This window comes from Desarmillaria tabescens (genome assembly GCF_030435595.1).
Source record: "Desarmillaria tabescens strain CCBAS 213 chromosome Unknown EV420scaffold_4, whole genome shotgun sequence".
Lineage (NCBI taxonomy): Eukaryota > Fungi > Basidiomycota > Agaricomycetes > Agaricales > Physalacriaceae > Desarmillaria > Desarmillaria tabescens.
In genome coordinates this window covers 1,717,682-1,732,570 of record NW_026848303.1, presented here as the reverse complement: position 1 = coordinate 1,732,570, position 14,889 = coordinate 1,717,682, and the positions used below count along the sequence as shown (strand labels likewise).

The 14,889-nt window shown below is 48.2% G+C and overlaps 3 protein-coding genes across 3 annotated transcripts; 2 read left to right on the top strand and 1 right to left on the bottom strand.

Moving 5' to 3' along the window:
• Window positions 1-488: 488 nt before the first annotated feature.
• Window positions 489-4,358, top strand: EV420DRAFT_1617658 (uncharacterized protein; the record flags this gene model as incomplete). Its single annotated transcript, XM_060475265.1, has 20 exons — window positions 489-549; window positions 682-779; window positions 833-850; window positions 898-940; window positions 999-1,035; window positions 1,084-1,191; window positions 1,395-1,529; window positions 1,591-1,716; window positions 1,759-1,815; window positions 2,109-2,300; window positions 2,375-2,378; window positions 2,711-2,772; window positions 2,825-2,845; window positions 2,895-2,959; window positions 3,015-3,102; window positions 3,153-3,403; window positions 3,454-3,531; window positions 3,579-3,613; window positions 3,660-3,919; window positions 4,016-4,358. 20 exons carry the CDS (start codon window positions 489-491, stop codon window positions 4,356-4,358), a joined length of 2,082 nt encoding a protein of 693 aa, XP_060337228.1.
• Window positions 4,359-4,470: 112 nt separating this feature from the next.
• On the top strand, window positions 4,471-9,920 carry EV420DRAFT_828242 (uncharacterized protein). Its single transcript, XM_060483625.1, has 9 exons — window positions 4,471-4,942; window positions 5,033-5,550; window positions 5,605-5,760; window positions 5,819-5,921; window positions 5,972-6,183; window positions 6,240-6,398; window positions 6,452-7,254; window positions 7,305-8,800; window positions 8,847-9,920. The coding sequence occupies exons 1-9, from the start codon at window positions 4,749-4,751 to the stop codon at window positions 9,547-9,549; spliced, it is 4,344 nt and encodes a 1,447-aa protein (XP_060337227.1). The 5' UTR covers window positions 4,471-4,748; the 3' UTR covers window positions 9,550-9,920.
• EV420DRAFT_1617656 (uncharacterized protein) lies at window positions 9,745-14,796 on the bottom strand (the record flags this gene model as incomplete). The annotated part of the gene is made up of 15 exons (XM_060475264.1): window positions 9,745-9,856; window positions 9,910-9,960; window positions 10,009-10,174; window positions 10,222-10,375; window positions 10,428-11,297; window positions 11,348-11,540; window positions 11,590-11,651; window positions 11,700-12,525; window positions 12,582-12,787; window positions 12,840-13,178; window positions 13,225-13,626; window positions 13,676-13,897; window positions 13,947-14,345; window positions 14,394-14,516; window positions 14,566-14,796. The coding sequence occupies 15 exons, from the start codon at window positions 14,794-14,796 to the stop codon at window positions 9,745-9,747; spliced, it is 4,356 nt and encodes a 1,451-aa protein (XP_060337226.1).
• Window positions 14,797-14,889: the final 93 nt, after the last annotated feature.

Here is a 14,889-nt window from a genome sequence, read left to right as displayed (position 1 = left end):
AGGGAGCTGCGTAGAGAGGGAATAAGAAGGACCAGCATTGAATGACAAAGGAAAATGGAGTAACGTCCGGGGAGAATTCGACAGCCGTTTTGACTTTTGCGAATGACGACGGCGGGATCAACGCGATGTCCGCGTTTCAAGGCAAATATATTGGGTGGTAGTGCAGTTCTTGGAAAAGAGAAAAGGAATCAGAGAAGAGACGAGAACCCAAGAAAGCTCGTTGTACAGGCCGGTGAGTCGCTTCCAATTCCGAGTTCCTTGAGGCCTTTTTCAGAGCTGCGTTGGAAGCCGACATCGGTGATGTCCTGGATAGCTTCCAGGGGTTTTGGGGGCCATTTGACAATGAAGAATACTGATGCAATCCTGGATGTAGAATGGAGGTTGAAAGCAGTAAAAAATCAACTTCGCCCCAGGTCTGTCAGATAATCAGGCTTACGCGACGCAATTACTTAGTACTTTGTCGAAGAGTAAATACCTGTGCCATCAACATGAGCCAGGAAAGCATGATGCACCTTGCGTTGGTACACGTCCTCTGTTCGGCCGTGCCAAGTGAGCGTATGTTATCTCAGGTCGGAATTTGAAATGGTACTCGGAGTTATCTTCTGAGGGAAGGGACATTCGCGACTATTTACTCCTCTCCCAACAGAACGTCGACCGTTGGTACAATTCAACCTTCAGAAGCTTTGACCCCTGCAGGTGGTACCGCCTCAGCTCAGCTATCGTTCCCTAGGCTGAGAACAAGAGTATGGCGTGCATGTGAAATATGCCGAAAGCGCAAGGTACGGTCGACGTGATCTCGTGAGGGGAATATTTACTGACCCGAGTCGAACAGATCAAATGCGATGGCCAGGCAAGTGTCTACGCATTCTTTCAGAATTTATGCCAACTCGTTCCTAGGATCCATGTGCTTTTTGTTCTACGAACAAGAAGGATTGTACATGTATGCATTCTGTTAAACGGAGAGCTTTCGGTCTCATGGCAGCCACTTTCACATACAGTCAAAGAAATAACGGATTATGCTTCTGGAAGTCGCCAGTATGAACATTTTTTGATTCATTTCAAGCCAAGCTTGATATTTCCCAGGATAACAAACAATTTTGAAACCCGACTAGCGCAGCTGGAGAAGATCGTTATGCCGATGACGACCGTTTTCGAAAAATGGGCCAAGGAGAACATACCGGAAATGATCATGTACGTCCAAGAATGAACACCATCACTACGCAACGCCCTAAGCACACTGGTTCAGTTCCAGTACGACTAGCATACCAAAATCCTCTGATGATAATGAACCTCCTTCAGTATCCAGCTCGTCTAGCGATGCTTTCTCGTCAGCACATCCAGCACTGTTCACCCTATGTTCCCTCCGTGTCTATTAAAAACATGCTACAGTCAAGATTACCCAGTGAACCAGACGCGCTGACGGAGCCGATATCTTCGCCCGAGACTGCTTTCGAAAGCGGGGAACAAGAAGAACATACATTGACGGACCGATTTTCCCACTTGACAAGGGATTCATTGGGTAACCTGCGGTATGTTAACTTTATCAAGCTGCGCTGATGTTCATAAACGACAAATGTTCAAATTTCCCAGCTTCATAGGCGGCGCGTCGTCCCTAGTTTTAGTAGAGGCGCTGCGGTCATTGCGAGCTTCCCAGACCCCCGATACTTCACCAGTTTCTCTTCAATCCGAAACCGTGAGTAAAAGCACTGAAAACTTGTGAGTCCTATTGCATCCACGTAATGCATCCCTATTCACTAGCCCAAGGGAACTACCGTTCTTTCGACCAAATGTGCATTTTCGACGATTCGATGTCCTGTAAGTAGGTAGTATATCGTACACTTAGGATTTACTTATCCATCACTTAGACCCCCTCCGGAAGACACAGTATTTCCTCCAGCTGATATTGCAGACAAGTTGGTGAGTGACAAGCCTATAAATATAAGTAGGATACTGATGTATGGGTAGGTTGAGACTTATTTCAATAAGATACACTATACTTTTCCGATCTTACACAAACAGACGTCTGTGTTCTACCAGGCTAAAACAATGTATATAAGAACCGATTTCTCATATCCTAGATCTATTTCCCGGTATACTGACGTTATGAGGGCGGCCCACTCAGGAAAACCATCAGGCGATCATGCCTTTCTTTCATCCTTGTTCGCGGTCTTTGCCTGTGCACAGAGCTTGTCTGCTGAGAAAGCTCCAGCTCCGGCATCAGAACAAGGCTGGAAATGGACGGTACCGTCTGAATACGCAGGGCTCGAGTTAGTTTGGACTTATCACTATAACTTGGGACCGTTAACATGTTCTATCAGGTTTTATGAACGGAGTATGGTTCTGTTCTGGATGGGGAGTCGGCTCAATTCCTTAGAGAAGTGTGTAATGATTATGGAAGCTTGGCTCTGCTCATCGATTCTAAATTTCAAGCGTCCAATGTTTGGCGTTACTGGCTATATGATGCGCCGGTTGGAATAGTGAGTTCGCTCTACTGCCAATCCACGTCTCTGTCACTCATCGGTACCAGACCTATCATAGAGTTGGCTTCTTGCTGGACAAGCGTGAGTCACCTGTAGTCAGTCCTTGCGTTTGCTTCTGCTGCTCAAAACCTCTCCTCAGAATCCGCGCAGCTCAAGATCTAGGCCTCCATGTGAGTTGACGATTGGGCTAAGCATGAACTGTGCTAGTATCTGATAGCTTGTACTGACAGCGATCGCCAAAACGACTTCGATTTTCTGAAATTGCAAAAGAACAGAGAAGGAGAATTTGGTGGTATGTTTTAAATTGCTCTACAGGACACTCGCCTCCCAATAAGCATTCATAGGTGTGTATACGGTTTAGATAGGTGCGTAAAGATGTAATTCGGAACGACGACTACAACAATGTTCATGTAGGGTGCTCTCTATTTCCCTTGGGCGTCCCGGAGCAACAAACGAAGACGACTGCGATGTCGAATATCGTCAGTTATAGCGGTTTAATTTTCTTCGCTCCGCTAATTTATCGGAGTGTCACAGCCTCCCAGGTTGACGATGATGACCTCGAAGCATATTGCAGGGGTCAAATCAAAGAATCGCAAACGTCATACATGTGCGGTTTCGTGGCGTAAGCACGTTTTTTATTTACATGACTGTTTCATTAATTGCTTGATATAGCCTGCTCAAGATATACGTTGTCGCTGGAAAGATTGTCCGTTCTGCGCACTCTTTGCAGCTCTTACGAGAGATGGACGGGACAAAAGCCCAGATACCTCAGGTTATACATCATCTAGATGTCATGTTAGAGGATTGGATTGAGTCTCTGCCTCCAAACGTCAAGTATGCTGCGAACGAAGCAGGGAATCCTAAAATGCTCACGCTGTGTTTGATTGCTTTCTTCGTATATTACTCTGCGACCATTAATTTCCGTAAGTGTCACGGCTTTTCCGTGCTCTGTTTATGACGCCGAGGTCTACAGATCGGCCGTTCATTCCCTATCCGAAAGAGGTCCATCCGACTAGCGAAGCCTCGTTGACGAAGTGTGTGAGCGCAGCACGTAAGTTCATGTAATAGGACATTGAAAACTTCTGAATATCATATCAGGCGCTTGTATAAGAATTGGAGATATGGTGAAGGGTGTAGGTGACTTGCAAATCTTTCATTTCATCGCTGATTATCCATTAGACACTCCCTACTTCTCACCATTTGGCATACGCAGTACAACAGGTGTGCATTTCCGGGGTAATACTGTTACGGGTAGTAACCCAAGTGACCGACTCTGTGCTTGTCAACGTTATTCTTGTTGATGCGGAGAAGTGTTGCAGTATGCTGAAAGGCATGCAGGACGTGTGGTCAGGTGCAAAGCGCTGCAAGGAGATTGTCGCGGAACTTCTCAACGTAGTGAAAGCAAAATGGGATCAGATCAAGCATACTTTTACGGTCGAGTAAGTCTTTGGCTATTCTGTGGAACCCGGACCGGAATACTGATGGCGGGATAGCTCCCAACCTCTAGTAATAGCTGACAATGGGAGATTTCAAAGGAAAAGGAAAGCTGAGGATAAAGGATCGTCAAGGGAAACCCGGATGCGCCTGGATCTGCTGGGGACAGATGTATTCACAGCAGAAGATCACGCAATGGAGGAAACGCGGATATCAAACTCCGGTGCGCCACACGCTACCGACGGGCTGCCTGGAGAGTTTGAGCGTGACATGTCTCTGCTGGATCCTGGGGCCTTAAATCCGTCTTTTTACGGTTATGATTTTTTGGGTAACGACTTGGAAGTGATACTGGGACATGTCCTCGGAGAGGATGAGGCCCAAAGCAGTATTTACGATGCTCAGATGCTGTGGGAAGCGTGGGAAGGAGAAAGCTCGTTGTCATGAGAGATGGTGGATAGTACCTAGTACTACGGAGGATTACCTTCTAGGACTAGATGATATGTCTGCAGTCAAGACTTGCGTGCCTGAATGAAAATTGATTTCGTCAAGGATGATGGCAAACAAAGGCAAAGTAGGTTGTTGCAGCCATCACGGACGGAGGTAGTTGAAGTCGAGCTATTCTACCCTCCATTAGTTGTTGGGTCCTGCCCATTTTCCAGGCAGGCCTGCTCACCCTTTCCTTTCTACCACCATTATCACCATTATCGCCATTCTTTGACGCCTAATTCGTCTGTTGCACTCTGCCGCCTTGGACGCCGCACCACCATCACTTAATTCTGTAACCACGTCCAATTTTTCGCCATACCGTCCCTCCTAGGAACCAGGACCCGCAGAATGTCCTTCTTCTCAAGGAAGAAGCATGCGCCTCCCCCGGCGCCGGCCACTGTCTCTGTAGCGCAGACGCCGAGTCAAGCACTGGCCCAGATGTCTTCAGTCGTACCTGCCAGCAAAGATAGCAGTGTTGCTCAACAGCATCACCACCACCAGCAGGCTGCAGGAAATAAGAGGTTGGATGGTCCCCATGATGTGTATGTGGTCGTTTCCCTTACCTGTTCCGAATAACTTATTCCAGAACATGACTTGTGCACCCATTGCTTAATATTTCATCATTTCCCCAGTCCTTCCTCAGGCTCGCAAATCCAGCATCAACGCTCGCAACAGGGCTCAGGCGCTCTGCACGCCCCATCACAATCACAATCGCAACAGCAACAGCAACCCGCCCCACAGCAACAGCAACAGCCACCACGACCGTCTTTCCCATGGTCCGCCAAACGCCTTGCACTTGCCCCGCCTATCGTCTTCAACAAGCCAGGTATTGCCCCGCCTACCTCCCTCTCCCCATCACCCTTCCCTCGATATGGTCATGCCCTTCCCACGACTTCTACCAGCAATGGAGACCTGTATCTCTTCGGCGGCCTTGTTCGTGAAACGCCAAAGAACGACCTTTATTTCTTTAACACTCGTGATTATGTTGCTTCCTTGGTTCAAACCGAAGGAGACATCCCTTCTCCTCGAGTTGGGCATGCCAGTGCTATTATCAGCAATGTCCTGATTGTTTGGGGAGGAGATACGAAAACGGATCCCAGAGCACGGTATCCCGACAGACAGGACGATGGCCTTTACTTGTTTAATCTAGGTAAATCGAATTTCCTGGTCTGTTTCACACCTCGCTTGCTCAATTGATATCTAGTTTCCCGAAAATGGACTCTTCTTACAATGCAGGGACCAGCACCTGTTGGCAGATACGGCCACGCAGTTACAATGGCTGGAACGCGATTCATCGTTTTTGGTGGACAGGTTGACGGAGAATTTTTGAACGATATATGGTCATTTGATCTCAGTACATGTGAGCTTTTCTTTCACTGCTTCTATCAGCGCAGCCTTGAACGTCAAGCCCTACCCAGTAAAAACGGGAACAGTATGGGATTATTTGGAGCCTACCACACCGGAACGACCAGCACGGCGTACGGGTCATATCTGTATGACATACGGTGATCGAATATTTATGTAGGTGGTACGAGTCTGCAACATGTGCACTACCTGATGCATGTCATTAGTTTCGGTGGAACTGATGGTCAGTATCATTACAATGACACTTGGACATTCGATCTTAGCACGAGGTCGTGGTCGGAATTGACTTGCATCGGCTACATACCTTCTCCAAGGGAGGGTCATGCCGCCGCTCTCGTCGACGATGTGATCTACATCTTTGGAGGTAGAGGTGTGGACGGAAAAGATCTATCGGACCTCGCTGCCTTCAAAATATCTAGTCAGTCTCCCCGTCCAGCAAGTGGATCTTACTTATTAATCTGTTCATTGATCCAGATCAAAGATGGTACATGTTCCAAAACATGGGCCCTCAGCCTAGTGGTCGATCAGGTCACGCTATGGCTGCTGTAGGACCAAAGGTGTTGGTTCTTGGAGGCGAATCGTCCTCGCTGTCCAAAGTGGATGACCCGAGTCTAATACATGTCTTGGATACCAGTGCGTCTATTTCTCATGGCAAGGTAATCTTATCTAATTAGGACATCTACTAGAGCATATCAAGTATCCTGATGCCAGTAAAAGCCCGCCTCCGCAGAACCCTGCTCGAAAGTCCTCCATCCCTCCTCAAGCAAGTCAACCTACGAAACTTTCCTCTTCTCCCTCAGGTCATGTTCTCAATGGTTCTCGTTCGGTATCTCCTTTGCAGAGTGACGCCGAAGACCGCCGTGCATTGTCGCCAAATGACTCTAACAAACCAGTGAATGGTGTCGTTCCGCCTTCAGGTGCTACCAAAACACCGATGCGGCCAAGACGGGAAGATGATCACGTCGATCTTACCGAACTGCCAACGAAAGAAACGCTGTCGACACGCGCGCGGGCTACATCTCCTGAGCAGCCGCTTCAAGACCGAGCCAAGAGCCCACATACTGTCGGGAGCCGGGCAGTTTCACCTACCGGAACAGATATCGGACAAGCGCCAAACATGGCATCAATGACGATGAATGGATTGGGTGGCCGCGTATCACCCATTATTGATAGGTCTAAACCTCCACCCGATGGTTTTTATCCTACCGGCGGATCTCCCACTGTCAATGGATTTACACATCATCAGTCTTCTTCTCGGCAAGGCTCGGTCAGTAATGTGACTGCAGATTTACTTCGAGATCTCAAAGCCAAAGAAGTCGAACTTGAGGGAGTACGACGGCAAATGATTTGGATGAAGGAGGCTCTTGTCAAGGCATCTCGTTCAGGTTATGTTTACACTGACAAGGATGGAAGTCAATTTGAGGACACCGTTGAGAGTCAGAATACGGAGCTTCTACTGCAGTTCAAGCAATTCAAGGCGCAGATGCAGGTCAGTTAGCAGCCCACTAGAAGTATTCTTTTCATTGATTATGTATTTAGACGGCATTGATGGAACAAGCACAGCGGGCTTCAGAGCACGTCGCTGACGCAGAGCGCGTGAAAGTTAGCGCATCGCAAGAAGCCGCTTACTATCGCGCGAAGCTTGCTGCGTTAGAGTCCGCGAATGAGTCGGAGGTCCTGCAGCTAGAGAAGCGAAGGGTTGCGGAGCTGGAGAGTGACTTGTCTACCCTGATCAATGAGCGACGAATACAGGACCAAAAGATCAATGAGCTTAGCGACTCGCTTGCAGTACAGACAACCCTTTGTGAGCAAGCCGAAGCCCGGGCAGCCGATGCCACGAAAACCGCTGAACAGGAGCTTGATGCCCATAACCGCATTAAACAGCGACACCTTGATCTCGAAAATCGTTACACCACATTGGAAACGCAGTCTCGAGATCGTGCAGATACGTTACTATCGCAAACATCGGCTTTGGAGCAGAGCAGAGCAGAGGAAAATGCCCTTCGCGAACAAGTTGAACAGCTTGTGCACTCGCGCGAGCAGCATGTCCGTGCGCTGGAGCAAGCCCGGGATGCAGTTGAGGCTGCGTCTTCACGCGCAAATGAGCTGGACGTACAGTATAAACATGCGCGCGAGAAGATCGACAACTTGGAGGCTGATGTAGCGGACCTTCGGGGCGAACTCGAAACTCGTAATACCGAAGTCGAGGCAACCCGCACCCGCCTAACAGATGTCGAAAATTCGTGGGCGCAGTCCAGACAAGAGGCCGATTCGTACAGGGCATTGACGACTGGTAGCTTAGGCGAACTACTTGACACCCATCGAAACATGAAATCTGACGAGGATCGATTCGCGAGAGGACATGCCGAGAAGATCATGGCTATAGAGAACGAGTCTGCGTCTTTGCGCAATATGTTACGGGAGACCAACCAAGCTGCAGAAGACGCACAGCGGCAACTAACCGACGAGCGCCGACGGGCATCAGCCTTCGAATCTGAGCATTCCCTCCTACGCTCACAGATCTCAGGTCTTCGCGCTAAGCTTTCTGCTACTGTCGCCGAATCTTCACGTCTTCGGAGAGATGTCGCTGACAGAGAGGAAACCCTGCGCGGGAAATCCAAAGAAGTTGCAGATGCACAAGTGCGGCTGGGAATGCTTCGTAACTATTTCGCAGAAAATGGCGTCGAGGTTGATGAAGACGATCTTCCTTCCAGATCCAAGGTTAACGGCACCTCGTCGACCACTGCTGCAGATCTGGACCACAAACTCGCCGAACAGCAAGCTCTGCGCGAAGAGACTGAGCAAGAATTATCTCAAGCTCTTCATCGAACCAAAGAGCTTGAGAACCGTATTGGTCAACTCACGTCTCAGCTTGACCATGTGCGCTCAACCCAGGCCCCTTCACGAGGGGACGATATTGCCGCTGAAGCTCGTCTCATTCAAGCCGAACGTAGGTTTGAGGAAACTGAGAAGAGCTACAAGGAGCGTATGGCTCAGATGGAGGATGACTACCAAGTTGCCGTTCATTATGTCAAGTGCGTTGTTGGTCGTTTTCTTTAATCTTTCTTAACATCTCTCTAGGGGTACTGAGAAAATGATGCGACGTATGAAGGACGAGCTAACCAAACAGAAGAACATGAACACAACTCTTCAATCCGAGTTTGATGCCATTCGATCCGGAAAGTCACCTATCGATCCTCGTTTACGCGGTGTAAATGGACGAAGCACGCCCTCAGACGAGGGCAATGATCAGATGCGTGCTCAACTTGTGGAAGCGCAGCGACAGTTGCAGCGGTTGCACAATGAGAACAAGGATCTGCGTACGCGACTGGAGTCGATGGAGAGAGAGCTGGAGGTGTTACGGGAAAACTTGGTGTCATCTCGGCGAGAGTCAGATGATCGTCTTGTCCAGATGGAAGAGCTTCAGCATGAAGTCGACAGATTACAGTCTTCCCTGGTTATAGCACGAGGCGGTAACCAGGAGACACTGCTCGAGAAACTCAGCAACGAGAACGTCACACTTAGACGCGACAACGAGCAGCTGACGCATAAAATTGGTCTCCTTCTCGAGGTGGATCAACCGACATTTGGCCAGGGAAGACCAATGTCAGGGGTGTCCGTTCGTCGAACCAGTACGTCAAGTTCAGAGAATGCGTTGGCGTTTGAGCATCTTTCCAGCGAACTTGATGACTGGCAACGGCAACTAGCCAGCTCCATGAGCAATCGACGACCGTTGAGCGGCTTCGATGCAGAGCCAGAGAGGACACGATCACCGCGGTCATGACATTTCTTTTTTGTTTCATCTATTTGCTATGCATATACCACTCTTCGGCTTTTGGTCGTTTCGCTTGGATTCATTCACACTCTAACTTACATACTTCTTCGTGCTTTGTCTGATGTTATTAGCTTCGCTTCGCCTACTTATATATTTCATGAGCAGTATATGTGCTGATGTGATCCATATATGATGAATATTATATTATGATGGATTGGCTCTTTGGGTCCATTCGACTGCTTTCTGTTTCACCATCGTAGCCCCGTCCTCATCTCCCAAGCGCCGTTCCAGTTCGAGCCATTTCTTGAAAAACGACCTGTAGGTAATTGATAAGAGATAGTTGAACGTTCTGAGGAAATTGGTACGTACTTCGCTTTGTGGCTAGTCATTTTGAAAGTTAAAACACGATCAAACAGTGATCTGAGAATGGCTTAGTCTTTGCTCATCAAATATCAACGCTGGGCTCACCGCAGACTCTGAATGTTGCGTTGTCCCGCTTCCATATCCATATATATTGACCATATATCCCAACGCTTAGGGTGTGAATCGACGATACCCTCAAAAAGGGTTTTTCCCCGTTCAGGGTCGCCCAACTTGTATTCTAGTTGAGCGAACCTTGAGATCGTTTTAAGATCTAGAACTACTAAGTTTATAAGCGAAAGTGAGAAATGTCACACTTACGTTTCCGCTTTTCTAGACTTTGAAGACTACGTGGGAGCAAATTCCGCGAGTTCTCAATATTGTCATGGCGAAGATAGAAATCGGCGAATAAGGTCCAGACTTTTGAACTGCGACCGAATTTCTTGCAGGTCCTTTTATACTGGTCTTCAGTTTGCTGTAGGAGATGCTGATGAGTCATCGATTCAGAAGAGCTAGTTGCATCCCACCTGGAATTTTTCCGACGCATCAAAAATAGATGCTAGACGAAGATGGATCGTCTTGGAATCGTTTGCTCGGGCAGCTTCTTTGAAAGTTTCTTCCAGCGTCTCGTCGGTTCCATACAAATTTTCTATATTGAGCAGTGCAATCCACACATTAAGCTTCTCCTGTTCTTCACGGAAGTTGATGGTTTTCAGAGCCCGCCTTGCTGTTTCCCGCGCCTTGTCGATCTCGGAAAGTTGCACAAGGAACGCCATGTATTGAACCCACAAGTAGGACGAGTTCGGAGAGCCCAGTAGCAAGCGTTCGAAATCCGCAGTAGATTCCGGTGCCTTGGTGTGCATGTCGGCAGTAAGATCTTGCTCAATCTCCTTGCGTTTGCGTTTCCGCTTTTTGCTGGGCTGATCCTCATCGTCGGTATCTTCAGATGCATCAGATGCGTCATCTGACGGTTCTGAGGGTGCCTCTTTGGCGTACCACTCAAACTCGGTGTCCAATTTCAATGTCACAGATTCCGAGATGGTTGCTTTGGGGGCTGATGAGGGCTGCTGGTACTGCGGTTGTGAGGGGGCCAAATCAACATCCATCACATCATGGTCACTGTCGTCAGAAGAATCATCGACTTCATGAGGAGCGAGGCCGTCTTGACCATCATCTTGCTCATCGTCATCTGCATCTTTATCGATGACACCTAGTTCCTCCACAGCTTCCGCCTCATCAGAATCCTGATCAGCGAAGTCCTCTTCTGAGAAATGTGATGGCTTGCAGCTCAGAGAAATTCGTCGATTTGTAACATCGAGGATGACGGCTTTGACGCGATCACCTTCACGGAAACTACCCAGCGCCACGGTAACATCCGCGTCCTTGTTGTCCGAAAGCTATTTTTTCGTGTGAGAGCGGTCGTATAGGAAAAAAGCAAGGAGGAGACCTCTGATTTATGACATAGACCACTGAGCTTTGAACTTTCGATCTGGATGAACAAGCCGTACTCTTCAATCTTTTTGATCGTTCCGCTAATTTTTTGACCTTTCTGCAGATCCCCGTAGCTCAAAGACGACGATTTTCTTGACAGATCATTCGAGCGGAATGTCATCTCGACCTTTTTGGTGTTTGTATCAATGCTAAAAACCATGAGTGCAATCTTCAACCAATTGTTGACCAAATGATCACCTTAAGATGCGCCCTTTGACGACCTGGTCAGTGTGAAATCGTTCCTGCCAATCTTTGACATACTAAACACAATCAGTTACAAAACCGGTAAGAAGAGGTGAGATGCTAACGTCGTCGAAAAGTTCACGAATCTGCACTCGAGCATCTACATCCCGTGAAATGGTAACGAACAGACCGTGGTCTGTTACGCTCTTGATGAAACCGCGCAACGTTTCACCGACGTGTATATCATTTATGCCATCAATGACACGGTCGGCGACTGGCCTTAATTCGTCCGGATACATCTTTGAAGGCCGTGTTGAGAGGGAAAGCTGCTTCTTGGAGACATCAATCCCTATAACGGTAGCCTTCAACACAGAGTCGATGGCCGGGAAGGGTGTTCCCGTCTCATAATCATCAGTAGCATCCGTCGGATGCAGTAGGCCACCAATACGCGAAGGTAATTTGATAAGAGTACCTTGTCGCACTCTTCGGGTGACACGTCCACTGACTACCTGCCCAATGGTCACTTTGTCCATGGACAAGGAGCCCTTCACGTTCGCCTTCCCTTTCGGCTTCGTCGCGACGATCACAAAGTTCTTCTCAGTGTTCCTAGTCACAACGACGAGCTCCTCTAGCTTGTCGTCGACAGAGAGGTCTACACGCAGCTGGGCCAGTGATACACCACGGTGATTGGCTAGATTGTTAAGCGACAAGAGCGCGCGCACTTCGGAAGGCTGCAAAGCGAGGACAGCATTTTCGCCATGAATTTCCGAGAGGGTACCGTTGACGATATCACCGATTCCGACCCCGCTTATATCGGTATTGAAGGACTGTGAGGCGGAGGATTTTTTGATGCTCGCCACGATCCGGCCATGTTCTTCGTTAACATCGATAATTCGTACCTTGACAATCTTTCCCACGGAGAAAGCGTCGGACAACTTGACTGGGACTTCGCTGCAGGGAAGTGTAAAAGCTCCCGGCTTGCAAATCGATCCTAGAGCATGACTTACCTAACTTCTCGTATTGGAACGGTAGCCTTTACATTGTTGTAGAATTCTACCATGAGATGCTTGGGCAACACTTTGAAGACAACAGCATAGGTCACCAAGCCAATTTTGGCATCTTCGATGGAAGAGACAATCGGTAATGTGGACTCCAAGAGTGTCTTCTTGTGAGTGAGAGACAGTCGCTTCCGTACAGTATCCACGACAAGAACCTTGTGAAAATGTCAGCATTCAGGCGATGTTATAGTCGCCTTCCGATCTTACCCGGCATTTGATACTGGCCCCAACTTTAAACCTCTTCGTCGGATGCTTAAGCATGATGTCTGCATAGTGGTTAGGCCACACTACACCATCTATGTTCCCCGACAGCGACACGAAGAGCCCGTTGTCGGCAATTTTCTTGACTGTACCTTTAACGATTTCACCCACTTTGATATCATCGACTCGGAAGAATTGTTGGTCTAGAACAGAAGGCTTAAGTGAGAGTTGTAGGACATCATCGAAGGGGAAGTATCCTATGACGCGAGCTCTGTGTATTGAATCGGGCTTCCAAGGATCAGAAGCAGACACGACGGGCAAATGTTCATCGGAAATGTGAGAGATCTATACGGGATGAAGTAAGACTTATAGGAACTGGCAAGTGACTTACATGTGCGAAGCCCTCCAGTCCATCTTCCACTTCAACGTCCACCCCACGCTCAGGCTCAACTCTGAGAATCTTCGCGCCCTCGATAATCTTGCCAACGGGATAGGCCTCTTGAATACTAACTCCCGACACGGTTTGCGACGTTCCAAGTTCAACGATGTGCTCGTTGAGTGCTAATGCAAATCGTGGGGGTGTCGTCGAATAATCATATAACACCCTTGCTTTAACCTTTTTGCCCACTTTATGGGTCTTTTCTGAGATATGCCGAGGAAGGTGAAGTCGATCAATGGTGCCGTCAAAAAAACCAAGAACTTGGACGTTGAAGCCTGTAGCATGTATTGACGTTATGAGAACCTGAACTGACGTCCCGGGAAGCACCGACGTGACACTTGTTATTTCAGTCAGCTAGAAAAGATTCAGAAGTCCGTGACTGAAGAAAGGCTACTTCACTTACTGAAGAAGAGGAAAACAGGTTAGGATCATTGGTGACATGACATGTCCTGCCATTAGGCGACTGTTTTTGTACTGTAACGTCGACCAATTGTCCCACAATCGGTGCTTTATCATCGCTCAGGCCCTTTGTATCTTTGAAAGTGAGAATACCTGCCATGTCCGGCACACCCAAGTTAAGTTGGTATCCGTGGTCCTCAACACTTCTCACTTCGGCCGTCAGAGTCTACGTGAAACAATGAGGAGCCATTAGGAAATGCAAAAGGAAGACCTACAAATCCCGGGATCAAGTCGGTCTTCTTTACCCCAACGTTGACTTTTTCCGGGTAGAGGGATAGTTCGACTCTCTTGCTAGCCCTGACTGCGTCGTCTCGCGTCCGTCCTATGCCGACGATGTCGGTATGCCCTGGGGCATGGAGTGCAGTAACCACTGCTCGGACATACTGCCCTTCGTGAAAGATGTCAGATAGGCTGGGAACTCGAATTCCATTTTCAGAGTTGGATTCTTCGTCTTCCTCGTCTTCGTCCTCTGTCTTCTCCAAGAGACTCGTGAGTTGTGAGGAGACATTGGTTATTGGAACGTGTCCAAATAGTTGATTGGGAAGAGACACAATAAGGGCGAAGGGTTGGATAGACATGATTTGACCAAAAATCTTCATGCCCACATTCATTCTCTGGAGGGACGTCAAGACCCCGTGTGAGAAAACCGAAGTGCGACGTACCTTATAGTTCAAATGTTCTATCCGTATTCTCTCGCTTTTTCCTGTCTTAGATTCATCGGTGGATGGTCCAGCTTCAGACTTTCTCTTCCGCTTCTTGGATTTCTTGGATTCATCTTGCGCCTCCTACGACGGCGTAAGCAATAGATCATTAATATAGGAAAGAGAAACCGACCTTAAACAACTCTCTATCTGCTTCCTTCAAAGCCTCTGCTCTGATTGTCTTAACCTCCAAGGGCGTATAGCTTGTCCCACCACCACGAGGAAAGTCGATGTCGTCTGCCGTGAGAGTAGAGGCGGCTGGTGGGACATTCTGAGGCTTTTCAGACGTCGAGTCCGATGCCTTTAATTTTTTTGATTTATGGGAGGAAGGAGCGTTGTCGAGAGACCGTTTTTGTGCCGCCATGGCGTTGAGAGCAAGGACAGATTTTTTTTGAATCAAATTTGGACGGAAAAGGAAAGCACGTGGTTATCTAATCTCTGATTCTCCGAAACATTT